At 31.4% G+C, this 22,272-nt stretch overlaps 5 protein-coding genes across 9 annotated transcripts; 3 read left to right on the top strand and 2 right to left on the bottom strand.

The window, feature by feature from the left end:
• Nucleotides 1–1,714: 1,714 nt before the first annotated feature.
• On the top strand, nt 1,715–7,218 carry LOC108325431 (uncharacterized). Of its 2 annotated transcripts, none has more exons than XM_017558506.2 (13): nt 1,715–2,008; nt 2,365–2,603; nt 2,913–2,989; nt 3,237–3,396; nt 3,771–3,795; nt 3,875–3,964; nt 4,458–4,629; nt 5,005–5,078; nt 5,354–5,423; nt 5,784–5,855; nt 6,302–6,435; nt 6,534–6,607; nt 6,746–7,218. In XM_017558506.2, the coding sequence occupies exons 2-13, from the start codon at nt 2,366–2,368 to the stop codon at nt 6,835–6,837; spliced, it is 1,278 nt and encodes a 425-aa protein (XP_017413995.1). In that variant the 5' UTR covers nt 1,715–2,008; nt 2,365; the 3' UTR covers nt 6,838–7,218. The 2 variants fall into 2 exon arrangements, with proteins under 2 accessions (XP_017413995.1, XP_017413993.1); XM_017558504.2 differs by having other exon boundaries at nt 5,333–5,423.
• A 901-nt stretch (nt 7,219–8,119) lies between these two features.
• On the top strand, nt 8,120–9,266 carry LOC108325682 (dirigent protein 16). Its single transcript, XM_017558779.2, has one exon. It carries the CDS (start codon nt 8,353–8,355, stop codon nt 9,088–9,090), a length of 738 nt encoding a protein of 245 aa, XP_017414268.1. The 5' UTR covers nt 8,120–8,352; the 3' UTR covers nt 9,091–9,266.
• Nucleotides 9,267–10,796: 1,530 nt separating this feature from the next.
• On the top strand, nt 10,797–12,308 carry LOC108324329 (dirigent protein 16). Its single transcript, XM_017557261.2, has one exon. The coding sequence runs from the start codon at nt 11,508–11,510 to the stop codon at nt 12,306–12,308; it is 801 nt and encodes a 266-aa protein (XP_017412750.1). The 5' UTR covers nt 10,797–11,507.
• On the bottom strand, nt 11,693–15,050 carry LOC108324327 (hydroxyethylthiazole kinase). Of its 3 annotated transcripts, none has more exons than XM_017557259.2 (3): nt 14,527–15,050; nt 13,138–13,557; nt 11,693–12,640 (listed from the first exon to the last, which is right to left on the bottom strand). In XM_017557259.2, exons 1-2 carry the CDS (start codon nt 14,968–14,970, stop codon nt 13,165–13,167), a joined length of 837 nt encoding a protein of 278 aa, XP_017412748.1. In that variant the 5' UTR covers nt 14,971–15,050; the 3' UTR covers nt 11,693–12,640; nt 13,138–13,164. The 3 variants fall into 3 exon arrangements, with proteins under 3 accessions (XP_017412748.1, XP_017412747.1, XP_017412749.1); XM_017557258.2 differs by lacking the exon at nt 11,693–12,640 and adding an exon at nt 12,688–12,837; XM_017557260.2 differs by lacking the exon at nt 11,693–12,640 and having other exon boundaries at nt 12,688–13,557.
• Nucleotides 15,051–18,649: 3,599 nt separating this feature from the next.
• On the bottom strand, nt 18,650–22,016 carry LOC108325080 (uncharacterized). Of its 2 annotated transcripts, none has more exons than XM_017558082.2 (3): nt 21,779–22,016; nt 20,336–20,724; nt 18,650–19,742 (listed from the first exon to the last, which is right to left on the bottom strand). In XM_017558082.2, the coding sequence occupies exons 1-3, from the start codon at nt 21,811–21,813 to the stop codon at nt 18,871–18,873; spliced, it is 1,296 nt and encodes a 431-aa protein (XP_017413571.1). In that variant the 5' UTR covers nt 21,814–22,016; the 3' UTR covers nt 18,650–18,870. The 2 variants fall into 2 exon arrangements, with proteins under 2 accessions (XP_017413571.1, XP_017413572.1); XM_017558083.2 differs by having other exon boundaries at nt 18,650–19,736; nt 21,779–22,015.
• Nucleotides 22,017–22,272: the final 256 nt, after the last annotated feature.

Below are 22,272 nucleotides of genomic sequence, written 5' to 3'. Positions count from 1 at the left end.
TTGATACCCAATTAAAAGTTAAACCTGTAAATTGTTTTAAAAGTTTTGCGATCATGTTAAAAATTACATAAAAGTTAATTAATTTTTCATGTTGCTTAAGAACTTAAAAAAAATATAAATGAAAGTTGACACGCGAAAGATACACTCAACGGTTACTAATCCCTATTGAAAACGCGTTAGGGCGTGTTTGGATTGGGTCCATCTATTTTACTCAATCATATAGGGAATGCTGGCTATTTTACTCAATCATATAGGGAATGCTGGAAAAAGGTCTTCATGTGGCTACCCATTCTTGTCTTCACCTTCTTTGTCTATATTCCAATTTCTATTTTTAATCACCCAAAACTCTTTTAATTCAAACTAACTTTTTCCATCTCATTTTTTCTCCAACGTTTTTAACAAAACCCTAATCAATCAATCACCCATGTGCCACATTTCATCTAGATAACTTCAAACTTTCAAATAAATCAATAATTTAGTATTGAAATTTGTTGAATATAGTAACAATTATATATAAAACTAATTTTTCTTGTGTTGAATTTACATAAATAATTTATTTATAACAGAAAAAATATGAACTAAATTCAAAATACAAATAAAAAATAATAACAAATTAACTAAGATAAAAAATAAAAATATTAATATATCTAACATAAATAATGATAATTAATAAAAAAAATTTGATTTAATCCATATAAAAATATATAAATTAATTTGTTAGACATTTTACAATTACTAAAGACAAAAAAATTATAGTATAAATAAATATAATAATCTCCTTATCAAATTGATGTTATAGAAATAAGTTAATTTTTTTTTCAAGTTCTTAAAAAATAAGTCTAAACTCAATCAATTTCATTAAAATAAATTTATGATGATTTTGATATCATATTAAAGAATAGATTTTAAATCTAATTTAATTTTAAAGAATCAACTTAGAAAATAAAATTTATATCTATATTCACTAGTATGTTCTTCAACAAAAATAAAATAATTATTACCCTTCTTTTGAATTAAAGGGTTAAAAGGAAATTTTTTTCTTTTATAGACAAATTTAATGATAATTTTTTGAATGAAATAAAGTACACGGGAAAAGTAATTATATGTACAAGGTTGGATAAACGTCCAAACTCTTTAAATTGAAAGTACTAAAAGAAAATGATGATATAGTTTTGTTCATGTATTAATTATCTTAGTATGTAAGTCATATAAACTTGGGTTGCAATTTAACAACTACACAAATAAGGTGTATATCCAAATTATTGGGATATTAAATAAAGATTCCTAAAATATATTTAGTGCAAAAATGATTAGATGATCATATACTATCATGATCCCTAATAATATGTACATGACACATAATTGAATGTTATTATTAACTTTAATCATAAATAAAAAATTTAAATACATGTCACATACAATTTCTTGCTATCACTACATGACATATAATTGAATGTTATTAACTTTTATCATAAACCAAATAGATGTATTGGTTCTAAACCACCCAATACTTTATTGTTTTAGCTGCTATCAAGTTTAAAACACAGCAATTGAGTGAGTCTTACAATAGGAGTTTGAAATAGCATAAGAACTTGTGACAATTTCATCAAACAGCTGTCTTTTTCTACTCGTAGAAGGTAATTAGATTTCTTAACAATATATCTCTTTGCTGTTTTCTCTGTAACTTAGAATAATATTATGGATAGCAGAAAATGTGAAGATTTACTGAAATGATACACAAGTCAAAAAGAAAAGACAAAAGATATACTTGATGTGTAAAAGTATCACAACATGTCAAATGTGGACACCAACAACATTGCTCCTATGAATCCATTCCAACGGGTGTGAACACAAGTTTCAAGATACTACTCTTCTGTCTTCAAATACACTTCTCAACCTGCTGCTTCTGTAGCTCAGACTTGCCATTTTCTTTTAACAAGACACCCTTTATCTATTTCTCCATTTCTGCTGCGTCTTGCTTCTGAGACTGCACTCTTACCAAAATAAGGTGAGAACTTTATAGTTGGTTCATGCAATAACAGGCATTTCCTGCATTGAGTTCATAACTTTTACTCCATGATCTACTTGAAATCAGAGGTTTTTTATTTATTGAATGTTTCTTGTATGAGCATCATTAAGTTGGCTTTGTTCTCCTTTAGTAGTTTGTAAGATGAACATCTTTGTGGGGTGTTTCCATCTTTTGAGCACACTTCACTATCTTTTAACTTAAATCTAGTTTCTAGTGCAACATCAGTACACATTTTGATAGTTGGTAATATTTGAAACACTGTTGGTATGTGACACTGCTGTTGTTTGATAAGTGCTGTTGATGGTGGTTGATCAAGTTGTATGGTTTGATTGTAGAATGAGTGCCTCTGAAGTAACAACTGAAGCAACAGCAGCACATGTTAATCTAAGGGACTCACTGAGTGTGCTTCAGGTACAAGTGATTGCTTCTTTGGAGTTAAACAGGGTTCATTATGCAGAGGGAAGAAAGAAATCACTGAGAGCTCGCTATTATTTTGGCATTCTATTCCTGATAATGAATTTTATTGCCTGGTTTTTCCGTGACTATGGACAAGGTGTTCTACCATTTATTCATCGTAAGTTAATTTTCTATCAATCCATCAGAAGTTTTTTACATATGCTCCCTTGAAAGTTTGATCAAATGGTTAATTCAAAGTTGATCAGGAGGGTCATGGCAAATGATTATGTATCTCCTAGAAAAATCTTAAAATAGACAGACTTATTGTTGCAAAAAGTTATATGCTCCAATTTCTTAATGATGAAGCTCTCAAAGTGGAAAGATAATCCATTAATAATTTTTCAGGAACCTGGAGATCTTGAAAGTGAAAGATGTTAGGGCCATTTTGTCACTCACTCTTGTTGATACTGTGTTCTACTTTCTACAGATATCAAAGCTTGTGGAAAAGAAGGAGAAGACTGTTTTCATGCACTGGGAGTTCTTCGCGTGAGTTTAGGATGCTACGTATCTTTCAGTTATCAGAGTTTCTGCTCCCTGACGAATCATTATATACTGCTACTGTATCTCTGGATATAACCCTCTAAACAAACCAATTTTCATTCATTAACTTACTATGTAGTAATCTAGTATCTTCTGCGAACAACATCCTTAAACTGACAACAGAATTTATAATTTTCTAATTTGGATTCCCAACAGAACATGCTAGAATGGTGATTTATAACACGACCTATCTTCCTTAACAATGAAATAGATATTTTTCTCAGTTATGTTTCTCACAACAGTCAAAACAAGAAAATTACATGAAAGTTGGAATTTATGGCATTCTGGCCACTGGGAAGTGAAGTTTATTATACTGCTTGTATCAATGGCACTCCCTTTCTTTTTACCTTCAGAACTTGTTCAAATATATGGTAAGTTTCTTTCTTTTTCATAGTTTTAACCATTAGACAGTACTAAAAGTAATTGGGGTTATCATTCAAGTAGCTTTGAGTAGAATATTGTTTTTTTTCCCTTGAAAAGATAACTCCTTTCTTTCTTTGCCATTTCCTTGAATATAGTTAGATAATGAAAATAATACGTGTGAGTCTAAGTCTTACATTAAATAAAAATGACAAGGTTAAACACCATGTAAGAAAAAAGACTAATAAACTTAATGTTTCGAGTATATCAGATTCAAGTTACATATATATAATCTTTTTCTAATGATCAGAAAAAAGTGGTGTCAATCTTTTATTTAGTTTGAACTCATTTCACATGTTTATATAATTTTTCTCTAATCTTGCAGGAGAGGTTGCTCGTATTGGTGCAGGGTAAGCTTCGAATCTTTCACCTTTTCGTTTTACCAATACAAGGTTGTTATTTACATGAATGGGTGGTTCATGTTTACAGAGTTTTTCTTCTTCTACAACTTGTGAGTGTCATCCAATTTATCATTTGGTGGAATAAATACTGGATTCCAGATGAAGAAAGGAAGCAGAGGTAGCTACACATCGTTATTGTTGCAAAAATTCATAGCTAAACTTGAAAAATCAATGTTCACATGTTTTCAACACTTTCTACTCAGAGATTGTTGACTTAACTGGATATCTGCATATCTAAATTTCTCAGCACATACAATTTACAATTTATAAAATAACTGAGTATCTTAATTAATTACCCTTGTTAACTAAATGAGTATTAATACTCTCATACTTGTGAATCTTACTTATCACCACTTGATAGTGATTTTTATTTATTTATATCTTTTTGATGATAAAGTCATCAAAGTTAAGTTATCAGGGAAGAAAAAGTTAATTATTCAAGAATTGTTAAGATGATTATAAAGTTATGTTTTTATTTAGTTATAGAATTAAATAAAAACGTTGTATGAATTTGTTTTCTAAAGAATCTAACTTTTTATGATGTAATTTTATTTGGATTGTATTTTAACCGTAAATGAGAGATAATGTATATAATAGTGTGTTAGTGACAGGTGGTCCTTTGGACTTTTGATGTCAACATTGTTTTATGTTGCCTCTATGTGTGGAATTGTGTATCTGTACACAACATATGCTCCAAGAGCTTCATGTTCTCTCAATCTATTTTTCATCACTTGGACAGCAATTCTACTTGCTGCAATTATGGTTGTTTCTTTACATTCAAAGGTACAATGTTACTGTTATTTCTAACCACTCTAGATTCTCAATTAGGTTTTTTTACTGTCTTTTTTTGAACATTAAAAATACACTGATGCTGACATCAAAATCATTATCTATCAATGTATTTTGGAAACAAAAAAATCAGCAGAGACTCCAAATTCATTTCTAAAAATCTGCATTAGCAGGAAAAGTATATGACTTTTTCATGTTTCTAATTTCTTTCTTTATTCCTGAGAGGATATTAGTTGGACTAAAACATGTTTTTAATGTTTGTATATAGAATGAGAAATTTATGTGTGACAGAAAGCTGTCCTAATATCTTAATTTTCATCAAAATAATTAAAAAGTACGGTTTATCATTTATATGTTTAATTATTACAGGTTAATAGAGGTCTTTTATCTTCAGGGATTATGGCTTCTTACATTGTTTTTCTTTGTTGGTGTGCATTGAGAAGGTAAAGATTCTGAAACATACTCTATAACTGTCCTTAGATTTCAAAAGTCCAACCAAACACACTATAATATCACTTTAACTCAAATATTAGTTTATTAATCTATAAAAGATAGTCATAAATTTTTTCTATAATGATCATTACTTTGATTTTGCTAAAGAGGGTTCGATTTGATTATATATGTGATAGCTTGATTCAGTGTGAACTTCAAATCATGTTTTATTTGGAAATTCCTTATAGAGATGGTATACTTATAGATCTCCATCATGGAGTTTCAGTGAGCCTGCAACTGCAAGATGTCAGACAAAGAATCAAGAGAAAGGAAACAGTGATTGGATAACTATAATTGTAAGTTTTTGAGTGCATCTTCATGTTAAATTTCAAAAAACAAAAACTTTGTTTACTTCCTCTTCATTTCCATGGAGTCCAAAACTCCTGAGCATTCATTCTTTCCTCAGTCTTTTATAGGTAATTATTGAGGTTAGAAAAAGTAGATTTTCTGTTTCAGTGTTGGCAGATTTGGTAGAATGTTTACTATGATATTAAAATATATTCTAATAATGTTTGTTTAGTTTATTATGCCATACTTATTTTGTTTTTCTTTTTTTTATTAAAATTAAAATGCAGATTTTATGCTATTATGATGTTTGTTTACATGAATGTTTCAGTCACCCTGTTATTTTACATCATATATTATATTCTTAACAGGGTTTCCTTATTGCCATATTTGCAATTGTGATAGCAGCCTTTTCCACAGGCATTGATTCCAAATCCTTTCAGGTGAATCATATTTTCAACCTTCTTAAATATTTTAAGTACTTCTTAATATTTTAAAAAATTCTGATTAAGAAGTGAATTTTAAACTTAACTTAATTTTATAAAACTGGTTGACAAGATGAGGTTTGTCTTTGCTTATATACTTTAAATTAGTTTTACTTTTAATCGATGTAAGATTTTTCACCGTTCTGAACTCGATATCCATTCTTTGATCTAACAAGACAACTCAAGCATGCTGCAAGTTGAATAAAATTTTATGTACAAAGTTAAGAGAAAAATATCCCTCTATAAAAAGTTAGACCATAATCTTTTCATGGCCTTTTCAATATCCAAAAAAGGATTAATGTTGAATCAAAGCAAAGCCAGTTCCTTATTATGACAGATAGAAAAGGTCAGTGTGATATTGATGATAAAATCGTAAAAGTAGTGTTTTTTTTTGCCCCTTTCAGTTTTCAGAAGACAAAGTTGAAGAGGAAGATGATATTCCTTACAGTTATGGATTTTTTCATTTGGTATTCTCCTTAGGAGCAATGTACTTTGCAATGTTATTCATCAGTTGGGATCTGAATAACTCAGCAAGAAAGTGAGGAACCTAATTCATCTTATAGTCATTCTATGCTTTGTGTATGATCATGATATGATTTATGACATCTTAATTACATCTTCTTTTCAAACCACCAGGTGGAGCATTGATGTTGGCTGGATGAGTGCATGGGTGAGAGTTATCAATGAGTGGTTTGCTGCAACAATTTACAGTATGTGAATCTATGTTATGTACACATGCACAAAAAAAAAAAAGTGTTTTCCAATTTTCACCAGATTCATTCATATTAACAACACAACAAATGTTATGTTTATATATTAATTGTTTTCTTTTTATTTGATTGTAACAGTATGGATGCTGATTTCACCAATTGTGAGAGAGAACAAAGTCATGAATAATGGTAGAACTGTGCAGGAGACAGTTGACTCGGTTATGCCATGATTAACAATCACAAAAATCATCAACATTCTTACAAGAAAAAGGGAAATTCTCCCCTTTAAATTTTTTCTGCTCCTTAGTATATTTTACTCTTTAACTCACTTTTTCTTTAATGGTTGAAAGGAAAAAAAGTGGAAAATGAAATAAAATGATAATATATTTGCTTTACGTGGTAGGCCTGGCTCAAATATATTTTCAAATGTAGTATATAATCATGGTTCTGATATCTCAGTTTGTGTTTATTGCCACAGTATTTAAATTCAAATAATGGTTAAGGTTATGATATGATGTAATGTTATAAAAGTTGTGATTGGTTTAGCTGTTGTGGACCACAGAACTAATGGTTTAGTTGGCAGCAATTTGTGTTAAGTGTTTGTTGACTTCATTATTTAAATTTACATCAGGAATATGTTAAAATAAATTGTTGACAACTTCTTCTGATATAAATTCTCCTAACAATTACGCTTTTATATATATTATAAATAAAAGCTATTTATTTACTTGGTAACAATATGTGTGGAACTATTTTTCCTTTAAAGTAAAAGTTTATTAAAGTTTAAAAGCATAAATGACTTTTGGATCAAAATGTATAAGTGATATTTTTTTTAATACACAGGTTAGTAATAAATTATAAAATTTTAACTTAAATTCTTGAAAATAAATATTTAGTTATATTTTGTTTTTGTTGTTGGCTCTTCCAATGATATAAACTATTTAAAAAAAAAAATTTTGGTTACTGAACTTCATTTTTATCATAACCACTATTACTATTGATGAGATAAGTAACAGAAGAAACTAAATACATATAATTTTTCAGTATTTCAGATAATTAACAATTATTTTAATTTAATAAACACGTGAAATGATAATATCATATATTTAAAAACCAAAATTTTTAATTTCTTAATTATCCAACTTAAAAAAAAACAGTACCAAAAACTTGAGAATAAAGTCATTTAAGTGAAGTTTAAATTTATCTGGCGATTAAAGTTGCGAATCATGTACATATATTTTGCATAAACATAAAAAGTTTAAAATATGGCTTATGAGTCTATTACAACGTATAAATTAACCAAAAACTCATACACATTTTTTAAAGCCTAAAACATCGAAGTTTCCTTGTGTAGAATTTCAAAAATTTTATAAATGTGACATGAACTTAACCTTCGTATAAGAATTGACATCACTTTTAATTTAAAATTTCAAAGCATTAAGTTTATGAATTTTGTTTTTCTTATATAATATTTAACTCTGTTTAATTCCTGTATTCCTATCTAATGTAGAAGAATCACTCAAAAGTGAAACCAATCTAAATTTGGCTCATCCAAATTTGCTCAAGGCACAACTAATCTGTTATAGTATTAACAACTTCATTACCACTATTTCTCAGAACTACTCCAACACAAACAGACACAATGCGTTAATTCCTTAGTATATAAGACCAAGAGTTGAATTCCATTTCAGTCAATCCAAAATAACCATTCTATTCTCCCAAAACAAACAAATTAAGCACAAAACATGTCTTTCGGATCATCCACAGCAGGTTTTTGTGTTGCAATGTTGTCTGCCTTTGCACTTATGGCAGTGCCAATTTGCATGGCAGCCACAGAACCTGTGATGGAGTTGTACATGCATGACATTCTTGGGGGCAGTAACCCTACAGCACGGCCTGTGACAGGGTTGCTAGGCAGCATATACAGTGGTCAAGTGCCATTTGCCACCCCAGTAGGGTTCAATACTCCACAGGGTGGAATTCCCATTCCCAATGCAAATGGTGCCATTCCCACAGTGAATGGGGTCACTGGCATTCCACTGGGCACTGGCTTGGCTGGAACCCTCTTTGCACCAAACAACAACAACAACCAAAACAATGCACAATTGGAACTAGGACCTGATGGATTAGGACTTGGTTTTGGCACAGTAACTGTGATTGATGATGTGTTGACCTCTCAACCTGAGTTGGGGTCACAACTGGTTGGGAAGGCTCAAGGGGTGTATGTGGCTAGTTCAGCAGATGGGAGCAGACAGATGATGGCATTCACAGCACTTTTTGAAGGAGGGGAGTATGGTGATAGCTTGAACTTTTATGGCTTGTACAAGATAGGAAGCACCATGTCAAAACTGTCTGTGATAGGAGGCACAGGGAAGTTCAAGAGTGCAAGAGGGTTTGCTGAACTGAGATCTCTTATCCCACCAGGGCAAGTTTCAACTGATGGTGCTGAGACACTGCTCAGAATCACTGTTCATTTGTATTGAACTACTGAACTATGGTGGTGATGTGGATGCATTTGTGATTAGTGTTGGTCTTGTGTTTTTGTTAATGTATTTGATGTAGTAATTGAGTTGTTCCTTGAGAATTTGTAACTTCTAGGTTGGTTGGCTATGGATCATATTATGATTGATTAATGGGATGACTAATGATCAATTTTAAATCTTACTCTGTTATTTTTTAAAATTAGAAGGAAAGGTTTCTATGAGTTTAATCTTCAGCATAGTTAATCTTCAATAAGGAAAAATATTAATGTAATATATATATATATATATATATATATATATATTAAAATGCTTTGGAATGGCAAACAACTTGAAAGCTAGTGGCAGTGGTCACCAGACTGTAACATTGAATGAAACCAAGGTGTATTATTTAAAATGCAAAAAAATTAATCAAATTTTTATTGGGCTATGATAATCAAAACTTTGTTTACTTTGTATATGTGTAGTTCATATCATTTCCTTCTTGTTATTTTAGTTAACTTCATATTCTTCATTGAGGTGCATACCTTTGATGCATGTTTTACCTTCTCCTTTACTTTGAAGATGGGTTGAGATGTTGGTGTTGTTAAACCATGTAATATGATAGAAAAATTATACAGTGTGAATAATAGTTTCTTCTTCTAGAAATGTATCGTTTGACCAATTTTCAAATAACATATATTTAAGTTTATAAACTTAAGATAAAATAATTAATTACTTTGATAGAGATAAGTGAATTAGGAATGTTAAAAAAAAACTAAACTGGACTAAAAAAAAGAGTAGCTAATTGAACTATACTAAACTAAATAATAAAAAAATTGAACTATACTATTTTTTAGTTCACTTTTTTAAAATTAAACTTCAAAAAATTTCAGTACATTATCTAGACTGATGTAAGAATTGTAGAAGTGTCTGCATATAATATCTACTATCTGTTATTGTGATTAAACCTAATAATTATATTGTTCTATACCATAAAAATGACTATAGTTAGTTTATTTCCATGTAAAGACTAAATTAATTTATTATATACAATCTAAAATTGGAGGCTATAGATATTGCCCACTAAAGACAAAACATATTACTCCTGCTACTACTGCTAGAGGTAGATATTTCCAAGTTTGGAAGCTATTAATGGAGGGAAGATGTGGTTTAACTAGAATAGTATCTGAAACAGGTTTTGGTGGTCCTTACATAAGGAAAACTAACTCCACAGAAGTTGAAATATTGAAAGAAACCAGCCAATGACGTCCTTTTGTTACCTAAACTAACAATAAACATGATTAATTTGAATGAAAATAATTTCATCTTTTTTGTTTGAACCAAACTATCTTATGAGTAGTTTTTATTGTTAATTGGTCAACAATCATTTAGGTGGAGTATACAGGTTAACTTCGTTGATAAAGTGGCCAGTTCAGGGGAGGATGGTAGTGTTGTTGTTTGAAGCTTGATTTCTGAATAAGCACTGCATCCGAACATTCACTTACCTGCCTGACATGTTGGTAAATCAATTTCTTATGTCATCCTCCCAAGAGACTTAGGTCTGATTGCGTTATTTCCCATTACTACAAATAGGTAAGTTTGAATTGTTTTTAGGCTTAAAAGGTACCAAGGTTTTAACATTTTATGGTGACATTTTGTTATAAGCTGTGTTATTGTCCTGCTACTTGGTAAGATCACACTATCAGATATCTCTTAAAATAGTGTTCTTGGCCATAATACTTTAAAAGATATGCTCCCAACTAAGAATAAATAATTTAGCTTATGAATAATAAAATCTAGTTCAATTTGATGTTATTCTTTTTCAAGGGAGGAATATAACTATAAATCAGAGATAATCTGCAGTAGTATGTTTGTTACAGGTGCTCCTTTGCTCTTTTAATGTCAAAGGTACACTGCTACTGGTATTTCTAACAGTTTGCATTAGCAGGAAAAATCTGACTCCATATTTCTGATTTCTTTCTTTATCTCTGAGATGATATAAGTTGGGTTTAAATATGTTTTTAATCTTTATATTTAGAATGAGTTTTTTTTTTTTTTAACAGAAAGCTATCCTAATATTTTAATTTTCATTAAACTAATTAAAATATATGGTTTGTCATTTTTATGTTTAATATTACATGTTAAAGGGTGATTATGACACAGCACACTATTATTTTTCTTCCATGGCAAAACTACACAATGAACCTCATAGCACAGGAACTTTCTTTCTTTACATCTAAACTATGCCATTGAACACAAATGTTGACTGATTTGGTTGAGTATAAGGCACAACTAATCTACTTTCCTGTTAAGCTCAACAACTTCATTATCATCTATGTCTCAACCACTCCAACACATTGTGTGTTCCCTCCTATATAACACTAAGACATGCATTGTACTTCACATCCTCTCATAAAACTCAATACCATATAGAAGAAATGGCGTCTACCTACGAAACACTTGGAAATAAGATGCCTATGGGATCACTAACTGCAGCTTACCTTGCAATTTTGCTTGCCTGTGCAAATTTGGCAATAACTGTTGCAGCAGTTGACCCCATTGCAGCCACCGGGAAAGAACCTGTTATTGAGCTATACATGCACGACATTCTGGGGGGTAGTAACCCAACAGCTCGACCAGTGACCGGCTTGCTGGGAAGCATATACAGTGGTCAAGTACCGTTTGCAACGCCAGTAGGATTCAACACACCTCAAGGTGCGATTCCCATCCCCAATGCCAACGGTGCTAACCCCACTGTCAATGGAGTTTTTGGTATTCCACTAGGAACTGGATTGGCCGGTACTTCATTTGCACCAAACTCAGGTAACAACAACAACAACAACCAAAACATTGCCCAGCTGCAGTTAGGACCTGATGGACTGGGACTAGGCTTTGGTACAATTACTGTCATTGATGATATGCTGACCTCTCAACCTGAAGGAGGGTCCCAACTAGTTGGGAAGGCTCAAGGAGTATATGTGGCAAGTTCAGCTGATGGGACTAGACAGATGATGGTTTTTACAGCCCTGTTTGAAGGAGGGGAATATGGTGATAGCTTGAACTTTTATGGCCTGTATAAGATAGGAAGCACCATGTCAAGAATATCTGTGCTAGGGGGCACAGGGAAGTACAAGAATGCAAGGGGTTTTGCAGAACTGAGAGCTCTTATCCCACCGGGACAGATTTCCACTGATGGTGCAGAGACGCTGCTGAGGATCACTGTCTATTTGAAATACTAAAACTGGGTGCTGTTTGATCACTGATGACTGAGATTGGTCTTGTATATTGTCAGTTTGATACCGTTTGCAGAATGTATTTGAAATCCTAGTTGTGTTCCCAAGAAAAGATATGCTGATTTGCTTTTTCTTCTTTTTTTTTTTTACAGAAAATGATACACTATGGCGCTTTAAGTATTTGTGGTCGGATTTTTATTTTTTAATACAAGCAGTAGCAATAAATGCCTCAAACTCAGTCAATGGCAGTTTACAAGTAAAACTAAAAAATGAAGCAAATCAGTAATAAGCTATCATTGTGTTCTAAAGGCATTAGCATTGTATGGTGTCAACATAAGCTGCAAAGAAAAAAAAGCAAAGCATGATGAAAGATAATCAAGAAAAATTCAGACAATGAAAGAGAGTTTACTGCATATGAATCGTGAAATGGAAGAAAATGTCACTTATTAGTTCATATTCATACACTAGTCTACCAGTTGACAATATGATTAACAACGCAGCAGGAGTTCATAAGCGTCTTCCACCAAATCAAATCCTATACACGAAACAAATTACTAGTTAAATCTGAACAGGAAAACCTATACATACAAAATGATGACCATACTACTGATAAAGGATTGAAATCGTGAGTTATTTTAAACCATATGAAGATTCTATCGTTACTAAGTAGCTACCAGTGATTGTTGTCATAGGGATCTCTGCTGCACCATGTCATCGAATTAACAATCCACATTCATCATGTTCAATCAATGGATACCATTGATAGGAAATCGAGAGATGTACGTGAAATTTTTTCCTAGATAATTATGGCACATAAGGATTTTATGATAATTACCATTTCGCATGCAGGATCTTCATATTTTTAACACAGACTGGTGATATTAACATGAGAATTCAAGGCAGCTTCATCAAGTCCATAGAGTGCATCGATCAAGTGCATTCGCAACGATGCTGGACCTTTGGCCATCTTCATTCCTAGCTCACCAGCGACGCCAAATACTGCTAATGCTGACACTGCCGCATCCAAAGCATGACTCTTGTCAACAGCAACAAAGGCAGCAATCAGTGCAGTGACTGAACACCCAGTTGCTGTTACTTTCTGCATCATGGCCACCCCATTGTGAGCACCAACAACTCGAATTCCATCCGTCACAATGTCAGTGGCTCCTGACACTGCAACTACGGCACCACTTGTCTGAGCTAAGAGCTTTGCTGCTTCAACTGCATCCATTGAATCGTGAACACTGTCCACACCCTTGACAATGGAGCTATATTACATAGCGTAATAACAATATTTTCAGATTTAAGGGAGAGAAAATATCGAAAATGTTTGGTTGAATTTTTAGTGAGACTCAAACGTATTTATTCAAATTAAGTTGACTCGTTTGTACGCTCGTGATAAGTCACAAACGTATTTAAATCGTACTTCATTTTTAAAAATATTTTTTGTTATTTTAAGCTTAAAAATATTTCCTAGTCTCCAAATTTAAAAGACTTTTAAATCTTCCAATTTGAAAATAATTGACCGTAGTTAAAAATTTGTTAGTGTTTGAAATGTTTCTATTTGTTATTTTTTCCTCATTTTTCTCCTTTCCTTATAATTAATTATTGTGGCTTGAGTTTGTATTGATACTACCACATCAATGTAGTTTCATTTTATCTTCCATCTTTCTTGTTTTTGGTTACATTATACTAACAAAATTCATTTAAGCCTTTATTTTAAAATTAAAATATAATGGATGAGCTAACATATGACAATACAATTTTTGTTTTAAGTTTTAATAAAATCACTCTTAAAACGTTATTTAATAATTTAACTTTTGAAAATTTAAAATTATGATTAACCATATCTCCAAAATTGTTAGAAGAAAAAAAATGTTATTAACCACCTAAACCTATTCATGCTATAAATAAATTCTTTTAAATTAAAAATTCGACCTCTAATATTTAAGTTATGTCAATTCTAAATAATGAATCCTAGTCAACTAAAACATTGTGTTTCAAAGATTCCTTTTAGATTTAAATATTTTCGATTTAGGAAATTAACATTTTAAATTTGAAAAGACTAAAAAAATATTCAAGTTTGAATAACTAAAATGACACATAATTTTCTACTATCTACTTCAATAATAATAATAATAATAATAATAATAATAATAATAATAATAATTTACTGTTATTTATTATTATTTTAAGAAATTAAATTGTTGTATTGATTAATTACCTTGGAAGCACTGGCGTTCGGTTCCGCGGAAGCGAGTGAGAGCGCGATGATCTCAGAGGCGTTTCCTCTGACGACGGTGGGCTTGAGACGGAGCAGTTCCCGGCAGGCTTCGAAGCGGAAGGCGGAGGCCGAGGCGGCGACGGGGTCCAGGACCCAGGGCGTGTGGACCGTGTTGCAGATTTGGGCGGCGGTCGTCATGGCGGGAAGCCAGGAGGGGGAGAGAGTGCCGACGTTGACGTAGAGGGCGGCGGCGCGGGGAGTGAAGTCAGGGAGCTCCTCGACGGCGTGGAGCATGGCGGGGGAGGCGCCGGCGGAGAGGAGGGTGTTGGCGACGATGTCCATGGAGACGAAGTTGGTGATGCATTGGATGAGAGGGGATTGAGCACGAACCAGAGAGAGAAGATGCCATGCCTTAGAACCCCATTGGGTTTGGTTAGAGTCCATTGACAAAGATAGAGAAGGTGTGTGGAAGAATTGAAGAAAAGGCAGAAATTAATACACAATACAAAATGTGAATAGGTTGGTTTTCTCTTGAATGAACTAAAAGTCCAAGAGTCGTTTTTGTCTAATATTAAAAGAAATTAAAAATGATAAAAAAATAATAATAAATATTTAATTAACTCTTTTAAACTTATTTCGATTAAAAAACTCGTTCTGTAAACTTTTTTAAATAACTTCTAATTTTATTTTGTTTTTATAGGATGAAGTAGATAAATTATTTAAAAAACGTCTCAAAATAAAAAATATATTTATTTTATTTTTTAAACGTAAAATATATTTACATTATTTTTAGCCAATAAATTATACATGTGTTAACATTTTTCAAATCATAACATTATTTCATGAGAAAATTGTGAGTTGACATAGGGTTAAACCAAAAGTATTTTAAACAAAAATACTTTTAACAAAAATTTAGTTAAATTTATAAAATATTAATATTTATTTAAATCAATAAATTACAAAGTGTTACATAAGTTTTTGAGAGAATTTTAGGGATAGTAATGTGAAGCAGTCATACGAGCTGATCCACAAGTCCGCAAGAAAATACACTAGGCAAATTGAATATTTTACAGGAGTTTTTTTAGGCCTTTAAAAACTTATAAAAGGGTGTTTTAGAATTGATAATGGTTAAAAATAGTAATATTTGATTATTTTAATATTAAAATATTTTAGTATAAATAATTTTTTTATAAATAAGTTCCATTATTTTAAAACACAATATTTGTAGAAATTATTTTTCTAAAGTTTTATGATTTCTCTTCAGCAGTTTTCATTCCCGGTTCATTTGTTTGAAGATATGATATTTCTTCGTTAGATTTTTGCCTCTTTTCTCTCGATCCAATCTATTTTGTCTTTGCATTTAATTATACTTTTGGTTGCATGTGTTGTTTAAGTCATCCATACGAGTCTTTGTTGACTAATGATCATAATGGTATGTCTTGATCGTTCTTATAATGTTTTTATGTGTACAAAGAACATTATGTAGAGTTAGATGTGTTTTAAAGTCGTTTGAGCCGAGTCATAGGTGAAGAAAGCTAATTACATTATTTTTAAGCTCTAAATATGTTAAAATTGCTAATTGTATGATTGTACTATGAATTACCTAAATGATTGAGCTATGTGATGAATATGACCCGTTTAAATGAGATTAAGTTTATAAATTTATTTAATTAAACTTGTATGATGGAATTTGGGAATATTGTCTAAATGGTATAGCAAATGGGATGAATTTAGTTTGTGAATGTTGTGTAATTCGAATTTGGTGACTCTGTATGTGGTATTGATAGGGTTGAAATAACATAAATTTGCATAATTATGTTCTACAAAATTATGCAGATTTGTTGGACGAGGAATTGTGTCGTTGGTGAGGCCAAGGCCAGGAGTCACTGACTTGATAGTTGCTAGGCAAGAATATTCTCGCTAAGTGACTTTAAAGTTACAGAGTTCATTGACTTTGTGGGTGCTGAACATGACAACTTTTTGCTGGAAGAATTATGAGTGATTTAATCTCTAAGTTCCAGAGCTTGTGTCGCTAATCGAGTGGCCTTCAAGCACTACTCGTTATGCAAGTGGATGATCTCATTAACCGAGATTAATAGAATTATTCAATCTTCTATGTTCATTGTTTTGTATATTTAATGTAATCTTATAAGTTGTTAAAAGAATTATTTGTATGTAATATGTGTGAAGATGGTTGATACTCATCCATAAAAGGATTAAAATTTGGTTTCATTATTTTATGTATTAACATGAGAGTTCACATGTTGGAGATTGTCTTGCACTCTAATAATCATTTAGGTTCAAGTATAGTAGAATTGAGTATGTGGTGAGAGGTGTAGAAAGTCCTAATTTAGGGGTTTTATCTTGGCCATAAAGATGTTAATAAACTGACATTGTGTATGGTAAGGTGAAGCTCATTGGCCATCACAACTACAAGACCCCACAAGATTCAACATCCATGTCTGTATGTGGATAATTGAGATTTTTATAGTATTTTCTTGTGAATTGTTTGTATTGATGAATGATTGATAAAATTTTATAACTTGAATTATATATTTTATGTAAATACTCTTTTTGTAAATTAGTTTACCTTTCTTGTTTGTTTGTATGTTATATGTTGTGTTTTTCTTTTTGCAATGATTACTTTATTGGTATAAGGAGAAGAAGATGTAAGTGTAGAAACACCTCTTATTGTTGAGGAGTCAGTTGTTTGGACGAATGATATTAGATATTGATAACTATAATCTTATAATAAAATCATAGTATAGTAGCTTAAGAATATATATGGGATGTTATTGTAATCCTAATAAGACTGTATTAATATATTATATACATTGAATTATTTGTTTTCTTAAGATTCATAATAAAATATTTTATTTTAATAGTTAAATGTTATTAAAATGAAATATTACAAGACAGACCATAACCTACATTCTTATTGGCCAACGACGAAGTAACCTGGATAACTCATATTACTTAAATTTGTAAAATATAGCAACTCTAACATACGTTGTGTGTTTCTCCAAAATTAGTTTGTTAATTTACATTCAGTCCATAAAAAATAGTTTCTTTATTCACATTTCTTTTACACAATTCTTTTATATTTCTTCTTCTCATCGCCTATCCATTTTTATTAAAGTTATTATTAAGAATGAATTATCCTAATTTTACAATAAGAAATTACATAGACCGTTAAATTTTTTATTAATAAAACTTAATGTGAAATTAATGATTTAAATTAAATTTATATTCACATGCACTTACATTATTGATATTATTATTAATATTTAAGAAAATGTAAATCTGACTTAAATTAATAATAATCAACAGACTTTTAATTTATTATAAAATAATTTAAATCAACATTTTAATGTTTAAAAATATCTAGCAATATTTTTAAAAAATTATATTAATTTTACCACAACATAATTTTAAAATAATTAATCATTATTACTATTACTCTTAATTATATTCTGTATCATTTTTAATATTATCTTAAACTCAAGTAAATATTAATAATCGTAATCATAATCACATATTAAAAATATTTTTTAATAATTATAAATTTTATATATAATTCTTTATTCTATATTAAATTCTAGTTATTAGCTAAATTAATTAATTTTTATATTTATTTTTCCTACAAAATTAAAGTAAGAATAAATTAGGTGAAAATTCAATTTTTGAAAAAATAGATTCCAACTGATTTTTGTTAACGGTACTACAATGATGGGAGAAACCGATCCCTGGAGCCCTATTTCTAAAATGGCACAATGACTAGGCCTATTTAAGTAAATATTTTGGCAATGAGTTTATTTGAGTAACTTTTTAAAAATAGTATCTGATAAAAAAAATTGAAGTTAAATCAAATGATTTTGTTATTATCAGAAGCATAACATGATATATACTGTTCAAGAGATATTATACTTTTGAATAATAAAAAATTAATAGAAAGATATTTTAAGTATTAATATGTAAGATAAATTACAAAATTTTAAAAATTAAAGTATGCACCCTCTTAACACCATGAAGAGTGTTTACCGAAAAATAACTTTTCCTTTTTCTTTAGTTTCTACAATGGTTTTTACTCATTTTATATATATATCATTGATAAAATATTAAATCTACATAAAAACAAATGAAAAATATATAGAAATTAAAATAAAAGGATCGGCAAAAGAGGTCCATATGCAGTTTTAACTTGACTACAGAAGTTACCACATATCAGAAAGATGCAGACCCATTAGTTAGAAACATACCTTAATACATTACATACATCACTGGCATAGATAGTTATCATGCTAAAGAGTTCTTAACACAGTCAAAGACACCACAGGTATTTGACTAAAACGTTAACCCTCTTAAAGTCAGAAACTTTTCTTGTATCTCAGCTACACGTCGGACATTGTTAGCTTTCTTCAGATCCCATTTTGATTTCTGGGATATTCCATACTGAATCTCATGAACAAGGGTTGAAATCGAGTCGGTAACGTTTGATAGCTCAGAACTGATCTTATCTTTATCCTTCTGCATGGTTTCAAGGGCACCAGATATCCTTTTCCGTTTTGCTTCAAGTTGCCGAATTTGATCATCAATTTCTGTGATAGATAAAGCACTTATGTCCATTTCAGCCTCTCTCTCAGACAGTTTTTCCTTCAAATCGTTGTACTTTTTTTTGAGACTGGGAATTCTGAGTTTCTTTGCCATTAGCTCAGCCATGACTTTGTCTACCTCTTCGATGCTCTCCTTGGCCTCAAGGAAGGCCTCACCAGCCAAGGGAACTTGTTCCACCAATTTTAACTTGAACAGTTGATCAACGGTGAGATTGGGATCTTCACGAATTTGCGATGCAAGTATTGCAACTTCTGCAACATCATTGCTTGAGGCCAATGAAGGGAAATCTAGAGCAAGAAGGGAAGAAAGCTTCTTCTTGCAAGACTCTATCGATTCAATATCTGCATTAGTAGGGTGATCCGATGCTGTCGTTTCAGTAAGAGGTATATCAAGCATGTCCTCCAAGTTATCAAGATAACTATCGAAATTTGCAACTTGTAGAGGTGTTACAAGGGAGCCGACAGGAACTAGGGCGAACCGTTTCTTAGACTGGCGACCGCTACTTTTAGTCGGGCCACCACTATTTTTAGTCAGGCCACCGCTACTTTCAATTTTCCGTTTTGACTTTCTCAGGGTGCCAGTATCATCATCTTGTACTGTCTCTGGTGATTGTAAGGTTAGAAGGCCATATACATCGGAATAAGAAAAACGCATAAGATGGAGGGGCAACAAAAGTTGCAAAGGTACGAGTTAGAAGTCAAGTTACTACGTAGCAAATAAGAGGATAATGACTTATTTCACAAACTTCAGAGCAAAAAGATTCTTGCTTTGCTCCTTTCTAGCAAATAAGAAGATCCCAACTCATCTCATCAATTAGAAAAACAACTGACCCACCACACAAAAAGAAAAAACAGAGGAAATATACAAAACATGAGCCATCACTGGCCTCTTAGTAGTACTCACCCTCACACAAGGAGAAGCGTGAAGGAAGAAAGTCCACCACCAAATAATAAAAGTCGTGAACCATTTTGGTGCAGGGGCTCGTGATACTCATGGAGGAAAAGTATCAACTATGACTAAGTAAACTGAGACAAATAGAAGGGCTTTTATGCAGGAAAAAATAATTTAAATACTTAGACTACAGCCCATGGAAACAATACCAAAATAAAAACAATTAAAAAAACCGGGCTAAGATGAATGAAAAAATAACAGAACAGGGTTGAAAAAAAAAATTGTAAAACTGTTTTGAGCTAACCTTTTGTGGGGGTTTGCTCAGCTGAGGGAATCAGCCAGGTAAACAAAGCAAAGAATGCTTCAGTTCTCATGTCAGGAAAATTTGAGTGAAGATATCTACTGACAGCAGTCTTGCTTGAAAACTCTAGTCTGCGAGAACCCTTCCGAAGAGATGCTGGGGGGATAAGGTATCTGTCGGTAAAATATCCACCCTTGGCAGTCCTTGCCGCCACTCTCCAGCCCCATACATCACCAGCATTAGGCCACCCTTCAGGTGCATATGGCAAACCTTTACCAGAAGAGTAAGATGGCACAGGTTGAAGATCAGAGGTTTTATAATTTGTCACATCTTTATAAGCATTGTTGCCAATTGCAGAGTCATTCTTCAAGGATTCTTTTTCATCCTTAAAACTGCAATAACAAAAGACAATCTCAACTGCTCAAGAGTCCATACAAACACACAACTGCTTACTTTTTCCTGTATATTACCACTGTATAAATGTTTATGTACTCGTGCTTGTAGAATAATGAAATTCCCTAAAACTTAATCTTACTACTGAAGTACTCCATTGTGCAAATGTAAGTCAACTAGTGTGAAGATGATCACAAAACTATTGTGAGTTATAAAGATTGTAAGGGTAAGACCTTCATTGAATATTCACATATCACACAACTTGACACTACGGTCAACAACTCAGAAATCAACAAGGAAAACAACAAATAATCAATAACTAAGAAGAAATGTGACTGAAATTAGTTTATTTTGAGGTTTTGCTTGAATAAACTTCACTAAGTTTGTACATAAATTAGAAATCATCTTTTACTGAAACATGTCAAGAAGAGTTTTTGAGAATTTTCTGTCAGAAAAATAAAAACTATATTTTCAGTAAAGATCTCTTGACTTCTCTAATTTGCATGCAGCTCCGGGTCTCTTATATTAGCTTTTTTTTCTTTTCTTTCTAAAAGCTGGTTTTAAGCTTTATAAAATGAATGTTTAACTTCCTTCCAAGGTTAAAAGAAACAAACATTTCCATTTTTCTCCTTCTGGGCATTTTTGGACAAGTTTAACAGAAGTACTCCCAAGAGAGAAAAATTTGAAATGAAATGAATATGCAGATGATAAAAAATAAAAATAAACATATCACATGCATTTTGTTTTTCTGATTTTCTATTCTTCCAGAAGTTTGTCTAAACCATACCATTTATTCTCTTCTCTAACAACGGCTTGTGATCCTAAGACATATATCCAAACATAACATAAATAAAAAGCCATGCATGGCTTCTCTGATCAGTAGTCTATTCAACCTTCTTCATATTTCATAACTGCATACATTCTTTAGCAGTTAGAAAAACACGAGCAAGCAACCCAAAATAAAAAAAGATGATCTTTTTCCAAAGGAGAATGAAAATAATGACAAATTAACAAGTGTGACAGCAGAAAAGAGAAAAAGGGATGAAAAATAACCTCGTTGGGGTGACAGTTTCATCTGAGAGATCCATGGATGAAAGAGAAAAAGGTGGTCAATTAATTGAGACAAACACGCAGAAATTGGAAATGTCAGAACTAAGGGAATTGGAGGGCACACATCATCGGAACATGAAAGGGAAAAATACCGGCAAACCGTCGCCGTAGCTGGAGACAGTGTCAGGGAGTTTGAGGAGGAACCATTTGGGATGAAAAGATATGCTTCAGTAATCAATGTTCACGTAGAAAAGAAACTAAGCGCATCTCGAGGTTTTAAATATATTTAATTATATAATTAAATTATAAAAAATAAAATAAAAGTAGAGAAATTATAAAAAGTATGATTTTTATTAGATTTTATTATTCAAATAAATTTATTAGAACATCTTAAAGTGTATACCATCTAATATAAAAGATGCTCTAAAATACTATAAATTAATTAATGCTCAGTTCTTATCTTATTTTTTGTTTCTTGTGCAAACAAAATTTTTTAT

This window comes from Vigna angularis, chromosome 3 (assembly GCF_016808095.1).
Source record: "Vigna angularis cultivar LongXiaoDou No.4 chromosome 3, ASM1680809v1, whole genome shotgun sequence".
Classification (NCBI taxonomy): domain Eukaryota; kingdom Viridiplantae; phylum Streptophyta; class Magnoliopsida; order Fabales; family Fabaceae; genus Vigna; species Vigna angularis.
The sequence above is the reverse complement of the archived record's forward strand: the minus strand, read 5'-3'. Positions and strand labels throughout refer to the sequence as shown.